The 21,923-nt window shown below is 32.4% G+C and overlaps 1 protein-coding gene across 4 annotated transcripts in view; it reads right to left on the bottom strand.

The window, feature by feature from the left end:
• The window catches only part of LOC143249500 (SHC-transforming protein 1-like), a 55,622-nt gene that overhangs the window by 15,569 nt on the left and 18,130 nt on the right, over positions 1-21,923 (bottom strand). For 3 of the 4 annotated variants that reach the window (XM_076499442.1, XM_076499440.1, XM_076499441.1), the window contains exons 2-9: positions 21,569-21,620; positions 20,833-20,903; positions 18,873-18,933; positions 15,156-15,275; positions 14,716-14,769; positions 11,626-11,804; positions 5,865-6,003; positions 4,974-5,145 (exon numbers count right to left, since the gene is read on the bottom strand). In XM_076499442.1, coding sequence (XP_076355557.1) covers positions 4,974-5,145; positions 5,865-6,003; positions 11,626-11,804; positions 14,716-14,769; positions 15,156-15,275; positions 18,873-18,933; positions 20,833-20,903; positions 21,569-21,620 — 848 coding nt within the window. The remainder of the gene's footprint in view (positions 1-4,973; positions 5,146-5,864; positions 6,004-11,625; positions 11,805-14,715; positions 14,770-15,155; positions 15,276-18,872; positions 18,934-20,832; positions 20,904-21,568; positions 21,621-21,923) is intronic. The other variant, XM_076499438.1, reaches the window with a different exon arrangement.

Raw genomic sequence — 21,923 nt, forward strand, 5'->3', positions numbered from 1 at the left:
GAGATTAATTTCTTCCTGGACTTCACTTCAGAAAGAAAGATAACTCATATAAAAGATAAATCACATAAAGCAGACAGCAAAATATGAGCTGATCCTTTGCATTCAAATATCTTTAGGATTGCACAGTACCTAAAGAGTTGAGGTCAACTTTTCAAAATTTTCCTTCACTGGGTTCACAGCATCATAATGAGCATCCATCTTGTCTAGGAATGTCTTTTGGCTGTCATGCCTACATTCTCCATCAGCATTTCCCATCAATGAGGTGAGATTGAAATGAAGGATTAGACTCTCTCCAAAGTTCAACAAGTAACACATGAATAATTTTTCCAAATAAGTGCACTCTGTAAAGATTCAGAGAATGGCTTCCACAGGACATTAGTAAAGCCTTTGGAAACAATTAATTATCAATGCCATTGCATTAACACTAATTCAATAAAGTGTGGTATAACATCAGTTATTATAATTGATATCATTATTTATTAAGCAGCAAGCATTAACAACATATTAAATATATAATGGTACTATACTGGACTTTGTAAAATTGCTGAAACTAAGATGACTTGACTAAGCTGATAAGCATTAGTACTAATTCAATATAGAATAGTACTGTAGTCATTGACCTCAATCTTAAACAGTGTTTACTATATTAAGCAGGTAAGCATTAACACACTTCCTTATAGTCACATCATCACCCTCTCTGTCTTAACTGCAATAAGGACCCTATTGGTATTTCTACTATTAAACAATTTTATTTGGTATGTTTGAGAAATTGTAAAAGATTAATAATACATACCACATTGACCCAACTATAAGGCAACATTTTATATTGATAATTAGGCTTTAAAATTCATAGTCACCTAATAATAATAGCTGACCACAGGTTCCTTCCCCCCTACTCTAGCTTAAAAAATTATGCATCCATATCACCACCACCATTATAAGATCACCACATAGTCATTATAAAAAAACTCTCAATCATACACATCATTGTTACTTCAGTGGTCATGGTTGTAGGAAAAAAAAAGTTCAAGTTTAAAGTTAAGTGCAGAGTGTGAGACTACTATTCATAAACATGAGTTTCTTTAACATTATGATGATGCATTTATAAACACTTACACACCACTATGATACCACATTGTCAAAAATTATTGGACAATGGTATAAGTACCATGATATTGTATTAAATGCCAGCAATTTATGCTTTATCATAATTATTTAATGAAACATTTGTCACATATGTGGAGTCACAGTGTTTAAAGAACAAGACTGATGACTAAAACATCAACACACATTCTTTCAATGTAATTTTTATCAAGTATTTAATTTTTGGTTTCTAAATTTTGTACTGCCAATAAAAAATAAATTTATAATGGAAATGAACATTAAGCTATTGTAATAGTTTGAACTTTTTTTTCTTACTTTGACAAATTTTTCAATTGATGTGAAAACTTATACTGGTATTTTAACTTTCCCAATTCCACCCCCCTCTTAGCTGTCACCCAGGGCAGACCACCCCCTTTGCCCCCTCTTAGTACTTCACTGCATCTATTTTAATACTTCCAAGATTTTTATTAAAATGGTATTTATTCTACTTGTAATAACAATAATAATAAAAATGAACAAAATCTGTATCTTTTAAATTGTTTTTAGCCCTTGAATTACCAGTTTCTTTCTAAACCATTCATTACTGGTGAGATCATGACATAAATAGTGTAGAAAAATGTTTTTCAAACACAGATAGGATCAATATGGACCCTATTGGTAATTCTACTATGAAACAATTTTATTTAGTATGTTCGAGAAATTGTAAAAGATTAACAATGCATACCACGTTGACCCAACTATAAGGCAATATTTTATATTGATAATTAGGCTATAAAATTCATAGTCACCTAATAATAATGGCTGACCACAGGTTCCTTCTCCCTACTCTAGCCTGTTGTATTCTTGTATGTCCATCTATGCATGCACACCAGATATTTGCCCATGGTCATCACTCATTCTTGCAACCAATCCACCTGCAGGCTGTTCAATTATAGCTGATTTTGCTAGCCTTTAAAAGAACGTTATGACACACATTTTTTTTCCTCTCTCATGACTTCTAAAAAGGTGAGTCACCTTATGTTCATAATCACCCTATAATTGGGCCAATATGATAATTAAAAGCAACATGACTGAAAGCATGAAAAAATGTATACTTCTCCTGTACTGAAAATGTATTTCCAATAGGTACTTACCTCCTGTCACAAAATTAAATATTCTCATTCAGTGTTGCCCTCTATGTGAGAACATTTCTTCATGAATGTCACAAGCGTTCTGTACCCCTCATCTTGGAAATGGAAAATTCCAACGTCTTTCATACAAATCAGTAGGAGAATGATATGCTCAAGTGATAAATGTGGCTCTTTCTACAATTCTCTACCAATCCTTCATTTTAAAGTTTGGAAGAGGGTGTGAGCACCAGAAAAGTGGGAAGGAAAGGTTGGAAGTGTTAGCAGATGGAAGTACCTATCAAAAATACATTTTTCAGTATAGGAAAATCATAACTGCTAATGTGGTACTTACCTCTCTCATAAGATTAGCTAGAATCCCACATGGAGGAGGAGAGGGGTCTGGTGTGAAGAAATGACAGAAGTACCCCCAAAAGCATACAAAAAATACCACTGAAAATGTGAAAAATAGATCCAAAGATTAGAAAAGGGGAACTGTACCACTTTGGAGCCAGGTATACTCTCTGCCCATGTGTATAATTAATAAAATATAAGGGCAGAAATTTTGATGTGTAGAATGGCTAGGGCATTTTAGACTGTACTTGTCAAATCAACTATATCCAAAACTTCCTTGCTGAGAACCAACAACTATATAAGGGTAGGTTGAGAATAATACTGTCTTCACCTCAAACCCAAAAATTGGGGATCAAGACCCTCACCAACTACTGAGTATGACACAAGGATAATTACGACTTCATCAATCCAATAATTGTTGTCAAACATCAAGAAGATAAAAGACATTTGCGTGAGGTCTTATGTTGATGGTTCACTCAAATCCAAAAGTAGCCAAAGCAAGTCTGAAGGGGAGATGCCAAATTGCTAAAATACCCTGACATGAACAAAGTGAAGAAAATGTCGAGATTGAAGTGCTATCAGGATGTGGAGGCAAGCATTATAGACATCCATTTTTGTCATTCACAACCCTAGTAAAAATGCTCATCTCTGTGTGAGAAAGGAGTGTAATCAAGTAGTTGAAGTAAGATAAAATGATGACAAGTTTCCTTTGGGACTGGTTATCTTTGGGACCACGAAAATGCGTGAATAAAAACATTCTGGAGGATGGTGAATCAATTCAATAGCCTGTTGTAAAAGTAATTCATGAACTACCTCTCACAGATGCTGGCATGTCACAGGATCTCAAGAAAAGAAATAGGGTAAAGAGAAATGAGAGATGAGGTAGGGTACTTGATAGAGAAACCCTCAAAAAGAACCAAAAGGGCAATAAAGGGAAGCCAACAAGGAAAAAATCCAACAGTGAAGCTCATACTGGACCCAAACCCACAGAGTAGTTACCTGCACCGTTGGTAATAGGTGGTACCTTGTCAATGACCCAGAAAAAAAGGAAGTACCAGGAGTCAAAGGAACAGATAATGAGAGGAAGGATGAAGAAAACAGGAATGGAAAGCACAGAAGGCTCTGACTAAAACAAATGAGCAACTAAATTAGAAATGATAGACTGCTGGTGGGCTGATGCTATTTGCAGTTTGATATTGTCATGGATGGTATAAAAGATGTAACATCTTAGAAAAGGGAGCAAGAATTGTAAATTAACACAAGCCAAAACAGAGGCCTGACCTCTAAGGTACCAACAACAAACAAACCTTGTATGTAACACCAGAACTGAGGACAATATATAGGTTAATGTGGAGAAAATGAAGTGAAGGATCCCAGTAAAAATTTCTCAGGTTTTCTATGAAGAACCTTCAAAAGTCGATGTATAGAATCAAAATACTTGAGAAGGTGAGAATATTGGGCATGTGTGAGACTAACATTAGATTCAAGAGCCCCCCTCCCAGAAAGGTAATAAGGAACCCAACTACTGTTGATTCAAAAACAGAAAGTCTATACCATAATAAGAAAGAGTGCACTGGTCAGAGGTTCTCAGGGACCATAACATGCTGATTTGAATTTCAGGAGAGGGAGGATATACTGAATATAATTGAGAAGAATGCTCACACAACAAGAAAGGATGAAGGGTGTAAGATAAAAGGAAAAGAGACAAAGCATCACAAACCTCAGATGTAGGCCTAGGGGAATTTTCTGGCTGAAATTAGGAAATAGCAGTGAACTACAGAGAGGGAAAAAGATGATCAAAATGCTCATTATTTCAGCAGAATCCTGAGGAGTCTAGATGATGTCAGGAGATAAAGGGTGATCCATGTAATGTTCAACCTCCTGACATATAAAAAAGAAAGATTCACTACTGTGTTTCCCCCACCTGAGGCCTAAGAGAAATATTGGTTGGTGGTGTGATATCTGAAGCAGTAATGTTGATTTTGGAATTCATAACTCACAAAATCCATATTAACTTGTCAAGTGCAAAAACAGAGCAACAATAAACTGGGTTTAAAGTATATAAACAAAAATTAAAGTGAAAATTAAATGAAGTATTACAGGAAAAGTTCTAAGCAAAAAATAAATGTCTGTACTTAACAGCTGCTGTACAAGAAGTGAAGGTTTGGTAGAGGAACCACATCTGACATCTGATCATGTCAAGCTCCTATTGATTAAGAGGTAACACGTGATAACTTCCATGAGAGACATGTCAGAAACTTCCAATCCAAATAGGGGCAAGCAGAGAGCTTGCAGCATGCATAAAGAAAAAGTTTTTATATAGAGGGCATCAATGAACATGAATAGCTACTATTATCATACAAGGTAATTATCAAAATTAAAGAGATCACTTCTGATTATAATCCTTACCTGGCTTGGTTCTTTTGGGAAGAAGAGGAGATTTTTCCTGTACAATCTCTATATGATCATGTGAACTAATATTCTCTTTCTCTTGTGATCCTGTATATTGCCTTGATTGGCTTATCGAATATTTAAGAGTGGAAGATAATGGAGATTTTTTGACTACTGAATAATGTACTGCCTGCGAACAAAGAAAAATTGAGCAAGATGTCATATCTTATATAGTGAGTAACTCAGCCAATCTGCTCTTACGTAAATAAACAATTTCACTGGACCAAGCTATTTATTTATGTAAGAAATCTTAAATGTGTGCTATTATTATTTTTCTTTATTCACTTTTTGCAACTTTGACATTTGATAAGTAATAAATCTACTTGAAACATTTATGTCCATGTCAAAGATTAATTAAACAAACTTAAGATAAAACTTCCTTCTAAATGAAATAATATTATTCAAACTATTTCTATAAAATAAAGAATGTATGAACAGAAATTATAATTACATGTAATTTTTTAAAGGTTTTGTAATATTTAAATTATAACTTGTGTATAAATTCTAATATATTTTAAATACACAACCAGCATTATTTTATTATTTTAAATCTCAAATTTGAAACTGGATATAAATACTTTGTAAACATATAATGATGCAATAGAATAAAGATTCTTAAAAACAGATTTTCAATCAAAATGTTTTATTGGAGTTGCTATTAATCCAATCCAGAAATCATCACCACCTTGATGATGACTTCCAAAGTGGATCAAACAGCAGCTGAAATAAAAGTTTAATTGTATATATATGAATGCTGTAAAAGCTATTTTTATAAGAATTTTAATTTGATTTCATGTTACCCAAATTACAGAGCAACTGAGATGATAATATTTCAACTCTTCAACTTACTGACTCTCCAACGTTTTGGGTGGTTGTAAAGTAATTAGGTAAGGGTGGAACTGGAAGTGGTTTATCTGGGAGGTCATTACAGCATTCTGAGTCATCTGTGCAAAATGGTTTACCATCACTGAAACTACGATTCTCCATCCTGTGGTTGTGCATAAGACAAGCAAATAATCAGTTTCAATTTGTTCATAATCTAATATTTAATTTATACTCTACTGTAACTGTTTTACAGTTATAACAATAAACCTAAGTACATTAATAAAAATCAATTTAACTGTAATGAAAAAGCCTTCCACAGTCCCCTTTATTTGTCCATTGTGGCTCAAAATCAGAGGTGTGTAAACATAGCATTTCAGGTTTATCTTCCATCTTGTACTTGTTGCTGTCCAAAAAGCTTTTCATTCAATACCCAAACACATCAACTGAGCTGAAAAATGAGACACACAATACCACTTCATAAAATGTTATTTCTATATACATTATAATACTTTAGAAGTTGTGGTTTAAACATTAAAAGTTGGTGAAGCATTGAAAACCAAAGGCCATAATGGAAAAATTAGGAGGAATGGGGAAAACATATCTGCAGTTAACTTGATTTTTATAATAATTATTACACTTATTGGTTTACAACAATTTGCTGCCTTTTGGCATTTAATCTAAAACTTTATGATATTATATGTATAAATAGTGTTTCATTGAGTCTTTTGTCTCTCTTCATACAATTTAACTGATGCATTCTGGTATTTGTTAAAAGCTTTTTGGGCAGTTACTGCTAAAAACAGAGATCTGATATTAATTTTTATACACTCCTGATTTTGAGTCACCATAGATAAGTAAGAAGAATACAAGGAAAAACATCTGGAATTGACTTGATTTTTATATCAACTTTCAGACTAACTAGTTTCCAATTTCAACATTTACACCATAACTTTTACAACTGTTTTCATCTGTAAAAAGTACTTTAATAATACCTAAGCAAAGGATAAAAGTTGACAAGTTAATGCAAATCTTGTCAAAATTCACTTTCACACTTGAATGTATACAATATTTAATTTTCATACATTGTTTGTTCTTGTATTATTGTCTAAAAGGAGACAAACAAGTTTATTGCAGAACCTGGAGAACTGCATCATGAGAGGCAATGCAAAAGGTGACCATAATACCCTATCTTGAAAAGCAGAGCAACTGTGCCAATGAAGTCATTCAATCAAAATCTGGCAGCATCTGAAATTGTACATAAGGTTCACGGTAGGAAGAGTCTCAATGTCACAAAGCATCAGAGATGAGCAGAAATCTCCACCTTCTTTAATATTTAATCTTCTTTAATGTTGGGGCAAACATATTTATGAAGAAAAAAACCACTAGAGAGAAATGCTTGTGGTCCTACAGAACACCCACTCCTACACTGTGCATAATCTAATCTTACAATATAACTAGGTTGGCATCATGCCAATTGACTGTACACACACAACCAACACTGGGGGCATCAGCAATTGTATGTTAAGTCAATGGTAGAAAGAGTTAAAATGTATCTGATAACAATATGGACAGTGTGGGTTTTAAATAAAAATGTATACCTGGTCAGACACCACTTGCCACAAAATGAGACCCAAAATACAGTAGCAAAAGACTCCTGCAAATAAAGAAATAATGAAAACAAAGTACTCACCAGTCATAACATTGCCAGTGTGTAAAATGAGAGGTAAACAAAAACTTCCTAAGCAAGAAACAGCCATGTGATATAATGTGAAACAATTGTATAAAATCCCTAATGATACCCTCCAAAGGAAGATGTAAACAAACAGCCAGGGACATGGGGAGATGATGGATTTGATGAGAAAATACCATAAAAGGGTAACACTTCTCAGGCAAAACAGAATAATTCATCAGTGAATTAACTGGTGGATCCAACCTGAAAGGGTACTGGGAGAGAGGTCACATAACATGGAAGGATTCATGGAATAAACAAAGAGTTATGGGAATTATGAAAGGGAGCAGGTGCAATGAGATACCATCAGGAGGCCTGAACTAGACACAGGAGGCTGTCAGGATCCAAATTATCATAAATGTGGTAAATGAAGGATAACAAAATGGGAGAGAAACTAAAATTATCCTTCCTAACAACAAACGTTTTGGGCAAAAACGAATAGTTATGGAAGAGGAGAAAACGGGAACTGTGCAACAGCACAAGTTGTCAATCACAAAAATTTCAGAATGCCACCAGCCACCCAGCCAATAATAAGAGAAATAGGAATGTTAAGAAAAGGTGATTAAGGGAACACAAAGACAAAGGTTCAAAAAAAGGACAAGTAAGGGTGGAAGGAAAAGGAAGTGAGATCAAAAGTCTGCTCAGAAACCAAAATTACAACTGAAGCTGTGTATTGTAATATGTGGCAAAACCATCCATATCCAGAATACCCCAATGAATCCATAACTCCAGAAACATCTGCAGGCCTAATTATCACTCAGAAGAATAAAGTTGGACTCAGACAAATTATCTGTGACCAGATTTAGAACAGCCAGAATATGGCATGCTAACAATCTGATTTGATGGCTGTGTGTCTAGTAGAAAAGATTCATAATTTGGAAACAAAGAACTTATAATATAAAACACCATCATAGAAGTATACCCCCAAATATTGAACAAGTGAAGCAAAGCATGGTGGATTGCCAGCAATTCCAAGATGTTGGTATGCAGGGACAAAGTGGCCAGTGTCCAATGGCCTGAAACCTCCTGAACATTAAGCTACAAACCCCAACCCAAAAGTGAAGCATTTGTAAAAATATATATAATATTTTGAAAAAGTGGAAGAAGAACTCTGATGATAGTATTATTCTGATCCAACCACCAAGTGAAGCCAGCCAGTAGATGAGGAAGCACAACAGTAGAAATATCTAAGGGACCCCAAATGAGGCTCAATTGGTTAAGTTAATCTGGCACTGTTTACAATATCTTGAGCAACATAATTAGTTGTGACAGTAACAGTGCCAAAGTGAAGGTTTCACTATTATTACTCGTTTGTGCTTGCTTCCTCTACTCCCAGTATGAGAATTCTTTTCTTGTAAAGCATTTCCAAACAGGAGATAAATGTGACAGAATAGAGAATGAATATTTCATCGGTAGGATAACACTCTCCTTACAGGAGCTCCAACCTTACCCTGCATGAAATACCATGATTTATGAAATGAATATACAAGCCTCAATTTGCACTTCTAAAACTCTGATCTAACTGCATTTGGTTGGCAAAGACATATAAAAAACAGGCTTCAGGATTTGTATGGCATTTGTTTTCCCAATAAAACACGATCAATCTGGTGGATATTTTCAATTTGGGGCAAATACAGCAGTATTATAAGCAGTTTCCTTAGCACTGTGTTGACCATCTAACAGTGTTTGTGGAATTTGATTATCAACCTCTGGCAATATTGTAATAGTGGAACTAAAATTACCTGTACTGCCAGCAGTATAATAGATAAACTCAACTCTTTCTTTTTTTCAGAAAACACAGCAGCTGTGGTCTTGGTGCAATCATCAGCCAATTCCTCTTTTTCTCTGGGCTTCTCTTTTGTTCTACTGATTACTTGTTTCGAATTGACCAATTCTAACTCACTCTGAACTTCAACATTTTTTGATGACATTCCACACACCTCATGTCATGTTGTAATAAATCAGTTGATATAACTAAACACATGATTATCCTCCTTACCTTGTGTAAGAGTATTTTCTTCAAAATTCAAGTATAAAGAGTTGAAGTTGAGGTATTCTTTCTGTTTTATATCTAACTCTTGTGAGTCTTGCTCTGATTCTTTAGTTTTTGACAGCTTCTATTGTTGCTAGAAAAAAATATTCTGATGCCCTATCTGTGTGGATTCATGTACAGCCACCTCGCTCTAGGACATCTACATGATACTTGCTTCATGTCTCTATGGTGTTGTTGTCAAACTGGTAACTAAACACTCCACTTTGGTCCTTGTAAACTTTTTATTGCGATACTCATTGATCAGGACTATAGCAAAAAAAAAAAAAAGAGAGACCCAAATGTTGTGCCATTCAGCAAGATCTATACAGAGGATCGCTGTAGCTCATTAAATGACTGTTACTGAATAGAACTCCAGTATTTGTAACTACAACAATAATTTTTGAAATACTGAAAACATGCAGTTTCAAAAACAGTAGAGACAGACTTTCAGACACTTTTTATGTTTTTTTAAAAAAATGCATTATATACCTACTGCAAGCAACAACACTAACATATCAGTATACAAGCTTTAAACACTAGCCACTTAATATTAGAATGTATTCCCACACATAAGGTTTTGATAGCCAGGAACAGAATGGACTCTGAATACTAGCATTATTAACAACCAAGAGTGTAATAATAGGCTATTTCAGTTATGACAATATCAAGTGAATCACATCGACACAAACTCATGCAGTTGTACCAAAGACCAAAAGAGTCATGATAAGTTGTCTATAATTAGGCTTACATCAACAAATATACATATGCTATTGTATGTGCCTCTTTGTTTGGGCATAAACAGTTTCTGGGAACAGTCAAACATTTTTTTGAGCATTTTATCTTTCATTCTCATTTTTTTTATTTGCCTAACAGAAAGCCAATTTCTCAACAGACCTAAAAAGATGATTGGAAGTCCTAGCCCTCCTTTTTTATGCCATTAGACTACAAGAACTGTGCTATAAAAATAAACATTAGAAATAAAAACTTACAAATGTACTATGTTTGATTTTTAGCCGAGTTTAACTTAATATTAACTAAAGCTTTGATTTTTTTCTGCTTTTAAAAAAAAATATGATTATTAAAAAAAAATCTGAGGGTGGATTTTGAAGTTAAAAACTGAAGAAATCTATTAACATTAGAAAAGTTGGTAGATTTAGCCTTTATGAAAAATTAGAAGGGTTTTTAAAATCATCTACTTGTTGTTCTATATTATCAGTATTTTAGGACACAATTTTCTTTATTTATGAAAAGCTTATCATCGTGTAGATGATCATGTATCTGGACTCCATTTCTCAAAAACAAATTAACATTCAATACATGAAAAATTTTAAAGAATACAACATTTCTAATGCATAAGAACATTCTTAAAAAGCATTACACATGTTCAAGAGTTTACTATGTATTAATTAACCGTAGTTTCACACAAAACCCATAAGATAAATCTGTTCAACATGTTAATACAAAACTTGAGTATACTAAACTATGTTTTCAATTCTGAAAACAATTCATTAATTGCTGTTTAGTATATAATTTAAACAGCCAAGCCATTTCTGCTTTTTACTCAAAAATATTAATGGTATAGCCCTTTTTCTTTCCCCAACACAAAGCCAATTTCTCTACAGGTGAGTATGAAATACGATTACTGAAACTCTAAACTTAACATAATTTACGTCTGTTCTCATAGTTCATTTTAAACCCAAAAGATAAATCTGTTCAACATGTTAATACAAAACTTGAGTATACTGAACTATGTTTTCAATTCTGAAAACAATTCATTAATTGCTGTTTAGTATATAATTTAAACAGCCAAGCCATTTCTGCTTTTTACTCAAAAATATTAATGGTATAGCCCTTTTTCTTTACCCAACACAAAGCCAATTTCTCTACAGGTGAGTATGAAATACGATTACTTAAATTCTAAACTTAACATAATTTACGTCTGTTCTCATAGTTCATTTTAAATTGTATGAACTAATTAAACTAATCTTCTCACTTTAATGTTTGATAAACAATATGGAATTTACCTTTCATGTAAATCTATGGCATGAGGCACTCTATGGAGAAATTCTTTAAACCTCAAATCAAAAGCTTGACCTATAGTTGTAATGACTTCTTGTGCTAAACCACCACCACACTCAAGTACAAAACATGCTCGGCCAAAACTCGGATCTTTAGCAACATAGGCAACAAAATCTAATGCATCCTAGGAATAAGACACAAGGTTAAGCTAGCAACTTCAAATTACTTATTACTGGTGTTTCAAAAAAACCTAATACATAAATATGTAAACTCAAAATGTTTACAGAATAACACGAAAGTAGTAGGTTATAATATCTTAATTTATAAAAGCTATTGTTATCAGGTAATCAGGAAATTGAAAAGGAAACAATATGTGGTCCACAGGTTATTTTTAACATCTTTAATATTTCAGATAACATTTATTACAAAATATGATTCAAAATAAACTCTAATAAACTTTATCTGACAAAAGTTCTGACAAACATAGTTGTTGTTTTGAATTAAGCACAAAGCTACACAATGGTCTATCTGTGCTCTGCCCACCACGGGTATCAAAACCTGGTTTTTAGCGTTGAAAGTCCGCAGACATACCACTGAACCACTGGGGGGCACAAACATAGTAAATAAAATGTATTTTATCAGTTGGTATATATTCCATTCAAGGATCAGCATGATTTGTTGTTTTTCTAATTCTACACATTTATCATTATGAACTTTAGGATTCTATTCCTCTCCTTCTCTATGCCCAGGTTTACATAGTTGCAATTGATAACAAATTATGCACCTGTAAACATATTTGTTCAGTTGGAAATTCACCTATATAAGTGAGTTCAAGTAGCTAAATATTTAAAAAACAAAACATATCTAAGATTAGATAATTCCATTCCAGAGATGGCAAATAAATGTATTTTCATTATTTGGATCATTTCTTATTAGACCTTTTATGTAATGTATTAAAAAACGATGAAGATAAAATATCCTTGGGAAAAGATCTGCCCCAACTGGACATTCTCTACTATATGATACACCTCTGCTATTTTTCTAACAGTTGAAAAAGGTGCTAATTAGCTCATTAAAATACATTTTTTTGTGATTTGAAAAACCACAATAATATCTTTCTTCAATTTAAAACTCCACCTTAAGATGCTCATCATGACTATGGTACTTGAATGCCTTTTCCTCCTTATTTTCAGCCATGATATAAAAACTTTTTTATTCTCTTTTTAGCCATAATGTATCAGAATAGGATTCTACCATTTTATTTATTCCAGTTTCTAAGCTACCAACATCTTCTTATTCCTATTTATTTCAATTCAAAAGAAGTTGGAAACCAATTTGTGAAAAAATGTTATATATAATGTTATGCACATTATCATTCCAGCTAGTTAGTAGTTCTAATATTACAATAGAATTAGCATTATTCTAGTATTAGTATGTGAACAACTATTCTTACTATGTTTTATTTCTATTTCTATACTACCACTTTGAAAGAATTTTAAGAAGCTATCTACTTCCAGTTAGATCTAGCACTCACAATTTCTAAACCTACGAGTTTGAAGAAAGTAATATAACATATATTAACCCCACAATAGGTAACACAAACCTATACAAAAATCAGCTAAGTCTACAATTAAGACCTATATCAGTCATGATAAGCGTAACTAGTTTGATGATAAAACAAGATGGAATCCTCAATATACATAGCACATGAAATTCTTTTAGGCAGGATTAGAGTAAATTAATTTACAAGATCTTTTTTCCTTTTTATTAGCAGCAATACTGAACATATAGCATGCACATACCCAATTTGATTATATTATTCATCAGGATCTCTACCAGCCTACCCTCAAACTGAAACTGTTTTAGGCAGGATTGGAGAACCATAATATATGAAACCTAGGGGTAAAGCAAATACGTCAATTGAAAGGGTTTGACCTCCTGAGCCCAAAACTGTAATTAAATCTCAAATTTATCCAGAGATGATGGAGCTATAAGCTAAAAATTTATACTTGAGAAACTCAGAGCCATTTTATGAGGTGCTATGCCAAGGCTAAAAATGCCACCAGTTCCATACAACAACCTACCAAGTAAGTGCAAAATTAAAATTACCTATAAAGCTGTGAAGTCATTGCCACTTTCTACATGTAATTAAACACTTGTAAAGGCAGTGTACAAAAACATGAGGTCAGTTAGTATATTTCACTAACTGGTGGGTGATAAAAAGCTTCAGTTAATTATGACATTCCTTACACCAACTTAACTAGATTGAAGACAACTGATACAAGTCAAAACTATAGCTCTAAATTAGTTATAACATATCTTTCTATAACTTAATACACCCAATAGGTTTAATTATACATTTATTTTATTATAGAAATAAAACATTTGAGGTAAGTATAAAATGACAGAAATAATTTATGTATTATGTGGAATAGCTAAGAAGCTACAATGTTGAACTTCAGTTGCTGAACTATTTTTTAATGACTTATCACTTGACAGACTGTAAATTATTTAGATATTAAGTTTTTACTCCGTATTTATACTTATTTTAAGATCATACACTCATAATTCTATTTAAAGCAACAAAACTTATTTTATTTGCAATAAAAACCTAAAAAAATTAATCATGCAGAATATAGAATAGCAAAAAACAAAATGGACCAATCATTATACCAGATTTACTACAGAAACATGAAGTTAAAACTTGGGAATCTTAAAGTTAAAGCCTTTAAAAACCTATACATTGTGCTTCTTTTTCATTCCTTCCCAGTAGAATATTTTGAAACACAATTTGGCAACACAGTTTCCATATATTATATATTACCATCAAAAGTCTAGTACTAAGCACGAGTTAAAATACACATAATTTTCCTTCATTACTTCAGTAACCTACAAATCTGTTTTTGTTATTTATTCCCAAGCATTAACTAAACCTGAAACATTTTATTTTCATTATGTTGTTTTAAAATACGGTTGTAGATAAATCTACTTCTTGTAATATTGAAAAATATCACATTCCAGTTCAAAAAATGTACCCACACTCACACATATACACTATTTTACAAAATCTAAATGTATATTTATTATCAACTTACAGCATCTCCTCCTGATGCAAAGGAAATGTTTGGCATTTCATGGTTGACCATAATCTGTAAATATAATATTTTGTCATATTTTAAGTTAATTTTTGTTTTAATGTTATAACAACATATTCTAATATTCAGAAAATTTACATTAATTAGTTTCTTTGAAAGCAATTTTTATGGTTTTTTTACTTTGATTTTATTAACCAGGAATTTTAATTATCACATATTAAAAATACTTATTGTATTCTTTCTGAGATGTGAAAATATAAAATGCAATGCTTTTAGGTTGTATGTTATTAACCATATTACATAAAGTCTAAAAAACAAGAATATATAACTCATTCCATAACTAGTTCTAAACACCTGTATAACTGAAATTCAAATATATCTAACAACAGAACAAGCATAATGAAAACAGAAATACTTTAAGACACTTTTAAACTACTAACCTCTCCTGATTCTATGATTACCAAATTGAGGTAGGAACTGGTGATTGTAAGGTTGACATTTACTCCAGCATAATCTATGTTTGGTTTCTCTGCTAACATCTGATTTATTCGTTTATCAACCTATTTGAAATTTCACAGACATAAAAATGTTAATATTCCACTTGCTTATTTCCAACTTGTTTCAAAACTTCATAGATGTTAAAATGCAAAGGTTCTGTACACCAATTCATGCACATACATTTTTAAACATTAATCACTAGCTTGTGAAATTAAAAATCAAAATACATTTGATCAACTGAAGCAACAGCACCTGTACACAAACATCCATATAGATACCACTCTGTTTATTAAAACTTCTATATATTTTATAGTCATCCAGGTTTTTCATATCCTTGAATCAAACCCTGTGTCTCTTGCATATCAAATACATATGCTTTACCATCTATGATATAAGATTAGTCCCTAGCACAAAAGCTAGTGGATCATTTTTTTAACATCTTAAGTTACTTCACCACATGACTAAAACATCTATCTTCTCTCACTAACTAGACCCATCCTTCAGCCACACCCTAGAGCCTTGGATGGCTACTGGCTTCTCCCAGATTAGAATCTGTTATTGCTTGTACCCCAAATGAGCACTAAATTGAGCAAAAAAGTGGCTACTAAATGATTATTTATGGTAACTTTGAACAACTCATATTATCTTATTACTATTATTTGAAGATTAAAATATATCTTATATTAAATTGCTAACACCTGATACATACCTAGTGTTTTACAGATTGAACAAGTTAGATAAGAATGGTTTAATACTTGTAGACCCATTTAATCATGTTTTAAAGCAAGAACACATAAAATATTGAGCTCATTTATCCAAAAGATTCACTGATTTACCAGTTTTAAATATCAAAGAAACTGAACATCAGTACTTTCACCTTGATGACATTTTAAGATACTTGCTATAAGTATAAAACATTGTACATATAAATGCTAGCAATAATAAACTTTCCTACCCAGCAGGTATAATTTATCAGTAATATCTGAAGACAAACTAGTTCTACTATTAGAGTGAATTAAATCAGTATTTATCATCCTGTACTTGTTGGTAAAAATAGAAATCAATAAATTCTAATTTATACCTATATTGTTTATTCATGCCTAATTTAAAAAATAAATTAGTAAAACCAAAATTTAAGCCAAGCATTTTAAACTGGACCTTTGGTAAATCTTTTGTTTATAAATTTATACACTGCTGGCCAAAATCTTAACACCAATGAACATAAAGAAAAAATATGCATTTTGCATTGTCAGACTGAACCACTTATTTGAGTAGAGCTTCAAAAGATGAAAATAAGAAAAGGGAAAATAAAAATAAAAAACTTTTTTAGCATTTAATAGGGAAAATGTGAACACTATGAAATTAGCCTAAATACTATCTGGTCAAAAGTTTAAGACCATACCAAAAAGAAGTCCTAAACAGGGTAGGATATGCCCAACAAGATGTCTCGGAAGTGAGCTGCACAGCCATCATTCCGAGTAACTGCAAACATTCACTTTGACATGGTCGATATAAGCACTTGCTGAAGGCTGGATGGATTGTTATTCCAAGTGGTGAAGATAGTTTCACGAAGGTCATGCACTGTTTGGAATTGACGTCCATTTCTATAGACTTCCCTTGCCATTCACCCCCAAACATTTTCAATGGGGTTCAGTTTAGGCAAACATGCTGGATGATCCAAAAGAAGTGAGTTATTCACCATGCAAAACTCCTTTGTCCTGTGGGCATTGTGGATTGCAGCATTGTCCTGCTGAAAGATCCAGTCATTTTCACAAAAGCAAGGGCCTTCAGTCAATAAGAATGCTCTCTCCAACATGCTAACGTAACCAGCTGCTGTTTGACGCCCCTGTATAACCTGAAGCTCTATTGTTCCATGGAAGGAAAAACCACTCCAAATCATGATGGAACCTCCTCCACTGTGTCATGTAGAAACTATCTCTGATGGGATATCCTTATCGTGCCAGTAACATTGGAAGCCATCTGGACCATTCAAGTTAATTTTTTCTCATCAGAGAACAAAACCTTGATCCATTTTTTATGTCCCATGTTTGATGCTTCACAGCAAAGTTTAACCAAGCTGTATCGTGGTGTGGGAGTAGACATGGCCTTTGAAGATGTTTACAGTTTTTAAAGCCTTTCTCTCATAGATATCGTCTTATTGTTCTTGAGCTGCATTCTGCGTACGTAAGGGCCTTAATCTGGTTCGACGATCGGCTGGTGTCTTGCCGAACAACCCGTCGAATCCTCCTGCTCAACACCGGCGAAATGTTATTGGGCCGACCACTTGAAATTCTCCTTCCGTATCCCTCAGGGTCTTTTAAGAAATTTGCAACAGCAGTTTTACTACGCCCAATCTCACCAGCGATGAGAGAGACCTTGCTTTTGCAGCACGACAATTCTGCCACGTTCAAACTCTGTCAACTTTTTAGCCTTTGCATGCAAGACAGGAGGTGTCAGTGGGAGATGTTAACAACACTAATGCTTGAACACAAATGACTAAATTTCGTTACATGTTTACCTATTATGATCAATCCCACTATCCAGTGGGTGATGATGACTAGCCTTTGCTCTAACCTTACACTACTAAATTAGGGACGGCTAGCGCAGATTGCTCTCATGTAGCTTTGTGCGGAATTCATAAACAAATAAACACATTCGCTAGGCGACAACACCACTGTTAGCATTTTCCGATTTATATTTAAACATTTATTTGATCAAACTAGTATCTTGTGAAAGAAACGTAAGACATATTCCTGCGCAAAATCAAGAATAGATTATTCTGCACCAATGCTCTATGTCAAAAATGGATTGTTATACCCTGCTTGCCAAAATCTTAAGTTCAATGAACATAAAGAAAAAATATGCATTTTGCGTTGTTAGACTCAACCACTTATTTGAGTAGAGCTTCAAAAGATGACAATAAGAAAAGGGAAAATAAAAAACTTTTTTAGCATTTAATAGAGAAAATATGATCACTATAAAATTAGCCTAAATACTAGCTGGTCAAAAATTTAAGACCATACTGAAACGAAGCGTTAATCGTCAGACACGTAACGAAATTTAGTCATTTGTGTTCAAGCATTAGCGTTGTCAACATCTCCCACTGACATCTCCTGTGTTACATTGGGTAAAAACATGGTAAAGGCTAAAAAGTTGACAGAGTTTGAAGGTGGCAGAATTGTCGAGCTGCAAAAGCAAGGCCTCTCTCAACATGCCATCACTGGTGAGATTAAGCGTAGTAAAACTGCTGTTGCAAATTTCTTAAAAGACCTTGAGACTTCTTGTTGGGCATTTTCTACCCTGTTTAGAACTTCTTTTTTGGTATGGTCTTAAACTTTTGACCAGCTAGTATTTAGGCTAATTTCATGGTGTTCACATTTTCTCTATTAAATGCAAAAAAAGTTTTTTTTTATTTTGCCTTTTCTTATTTTCATCTTTTGAAGCTCTACTCAAATAAGTGGTCGAGTCTAACAACGCAAAATGCATATTTATTCTTTATGTTCATCGAACTTAAGATTTTAATGTACAAGTATATTGCTAAATCACACAAACGTCTTAAATTTTAGTATGGTATATATATATATATATATACACACACACATGTATCATATATAAAATATTTTTAAAAATTATATAAAAAGGAATTTTTGTGAGCTTACTTTTCCCTTCTTGTTGCTTATTTTGAGACCAGCAGCTTCACAAACCCTGTTTATACATTCCCTAAAATAAAGAAATGGGAGACAATTTGCCCAGTTTCAGCACATAAACTGTATCTTGTTTAATCATTCTAATTCAAAAACAGCCTCAGTATACGATACTTAAGCCTCATCAAAAGCACAAGCTCTTGTGATAAAATGAATACAGAAACACATCTGATAAATAAAAAAATATACTGGAAAAATAAGTCTAAGAATTTCAAATCATACAAAAATAAAGATTAATTTTCTGTGGAAAAAACAAACAATGCAAATATGCCATATTTGAAAACTATAACACACCAACATAATGAACATTAAAAATAATGGATTAAAGCTCTAACACGTTATTAGTTGAATTTATCTCCAGCAAGGAGTTAGTGAATAAGTTCTGACAAAGTGTAAATTCCTTGCAAAAACAAAAATGGTTTTTATTACACAAAATACCTTTCATATTTATAAGCTATTCTCTTTTTGTCCATGGTATTTTAACAGAAATGACTTTTACCTAAAGCATCCATTTACCAACAGTTATGATATATGATAATAATATTATCATACTCAGTTATTTTTATAGACAACAATCAGTTCATGCTATTAAATGCCAATAAACAAAATGTTTCAAAAAAATAATATATTTAGTCACTATCTTCACCTGTTTCTTTGTACATGTTCATGAGATAAATGTGAACAAACATAAATCAAAGGTAGACATTTCTTAATTTGCAAATTGAATAATTATATTAAGAATAGTATGTTACACATTTTTTCTGAAGAAATTAATATTGGATATTGGTAAATTCCAAACTCAGATTTTATGTTTTAGTCATTTACGCTGCTGCATCTTACATGCTTTAAGTCTTGGCTTTCTCTTCATTGGATTTTGAACAATATAAAATTATTGCTGTAGATTAAGAGTCCTGCCAAACACTGCAATTAATACTATGAAATGAATACTGAAACTAATGGTTGGGATATGTTTCTTGCTTGTTTGGAATTAAGCACAAAGCTACACAAAGAACTATCTGTGCTCTGCCAACCACAGTTATCAAAACCTGGTTTCTAGCTGTATGAGTCTGCAGACATATTACTGTGTCACTGGGAGGTTTAGGATATGTTAACTCAGCTGTTAAGTCACAAAATTTCTAGGTTTTTGTGATGGTGTGCCAATCTTAATATTTCTATAGCTGTTATATTACACATGTAGTTCTGCACTATAAGTTGATTCAACTTACAGCTTAAATTATGTATTAATAAAAGTACAAAAAATCCTGTAGAACAGGACTTTTCAAAACCTAATTTTTTTCATATCTAACAGTAAGAATAGAAGGACCATGGGACACAAATCTAAATTTTGTTCATGTAAGAGTCATCTTCAGCAAAGACACATTTTTCTTACAGGGTGACTGACCTTTGGAATAGTTGCCTTCAGATGTTATGAAGGCAGTAAATATGAGTTTAAAAGAAAGCTTGATAAGTATATGAATGATGAGGACTGAGTTTAAGACTTTTTTTTCATTTATTTATTAATATTTTTAGTTTACTTTAAAGGATGGACCAATAGGTATCATTTTGTCTCAGAATGTTATGTTAAAACAATTCCTTGGTTCTACACATTACAGATCTGTGAGTGTTATGATTAACCATAGTTGATATTGTACAATATGTAAAGTATTAAATAAAATATGAACCTAATATTCTTACACACATCAAACTGACTGTTTAAAAAGTTAATGAACCTATGAACATGCAATAAGTTAGTATTATAGCCACAACTAACTTTGAAAAAAAAGTATTATAATATAGTTAGTTAAGTATATAATAATACTATAGTACATACAATACAATGAATGCAATAATGTATACACAAAAAATAATAAAATGTAAACAAAAGTAAATTAAAGTTGCCAGTTAGTTCACTTACTTAGCTATCTGTGATCTGGTGTCAAAATATAAGCTCTTCATAGATGTCTTCACCTCAAGATAACCAATATACTGAAAAAAAAAATCATGTCAATAGTTCGAAATAATGATAAACAGTTTTTCTCAATAATCATAACTAGTTCTTGTAATTCAGGATGACCAGTGGCATTGCAGTATGTCTACAGGCATATACTACTAGAAACCAGGTTTCAATTCCTATGGTGGGCAGAGCACAGACAGACCTTTGTAAAACTTTGTGCTTGTTAGCTAACAATATTATAAATTAGAAAACACCTACGCCAGCCTATATGTAAAATGGAAATTATTATTTAAAGAATCCTTTGAGTATACTGATGTGCATGCAAAGATACCCAAACTCTTTTTCTATCTAACAAGATTACATCACAAACAAAAAGAGAAAAAGAGATCTACCGAATATTCTTTACGCTATATTACTGATAAGAAAAAGTTTTTAAAATGCACAATTATTGTGTTAATAAAACCTTTAACCAGTGTAAAAATGTATAATAAAAGAAATATTTTTTAAAGTATAAAACATTAAACAGTTTTTACCTGCTCTAACACATAGAAGTTTTTTTCTATACTTTGAAATGCTTTCTCAGTCTAATAAATCAAAATTCATTTTACTCAGTATACATTCAGAATCAAAACATTTCTTGAAATTCCAATATTCTGAACTAATATTTTTAAAGTATAAAACATTAAACAGCTTTTACCTGCTCTGATACACAGAAGTTTTTTTTCTGTACTTTGAAATGCTTTCCCAATCTAAAAAATTAAAAATTCATTTTACTTAGTATACACACTGAGTCAAAGCATTTCTTCAAATTCCCATATTCTGAACTACAAGTGTAAGTGCAACTGTTTGAAATTTCATTTTAAAAAGTTAACTGCCAGCCACATTTCCACATTTCTTTAAATTTTCATCATCATCTAAGTTTAAAGTCATAAAAATAAGATTTGTTCAAATCTAAAACTTCTTAAACTGGAAATAGAAGATCACTGGAAATATAAAATTTTCTGTGTATACTAAGTTCAACAGCATCCATTCAGTGATATTAATAAAGGAAT

This window comes from Tachypleus tridentatus, chromosome 4, assembly GCF_004210375.1.
Source record: "Tachypleus tridentatus isolate NWPU-2018 chromosome 4, ASM421037v1, whole genome shotgun sequence".
In the NCBI taxonomy this organism is placed as follows: Eukaryota; Metazoa; Arthropoda; class Merostomata; order Xiphosura; family Limulidae; genus Tachypleus; species Tachypleus tridentatus.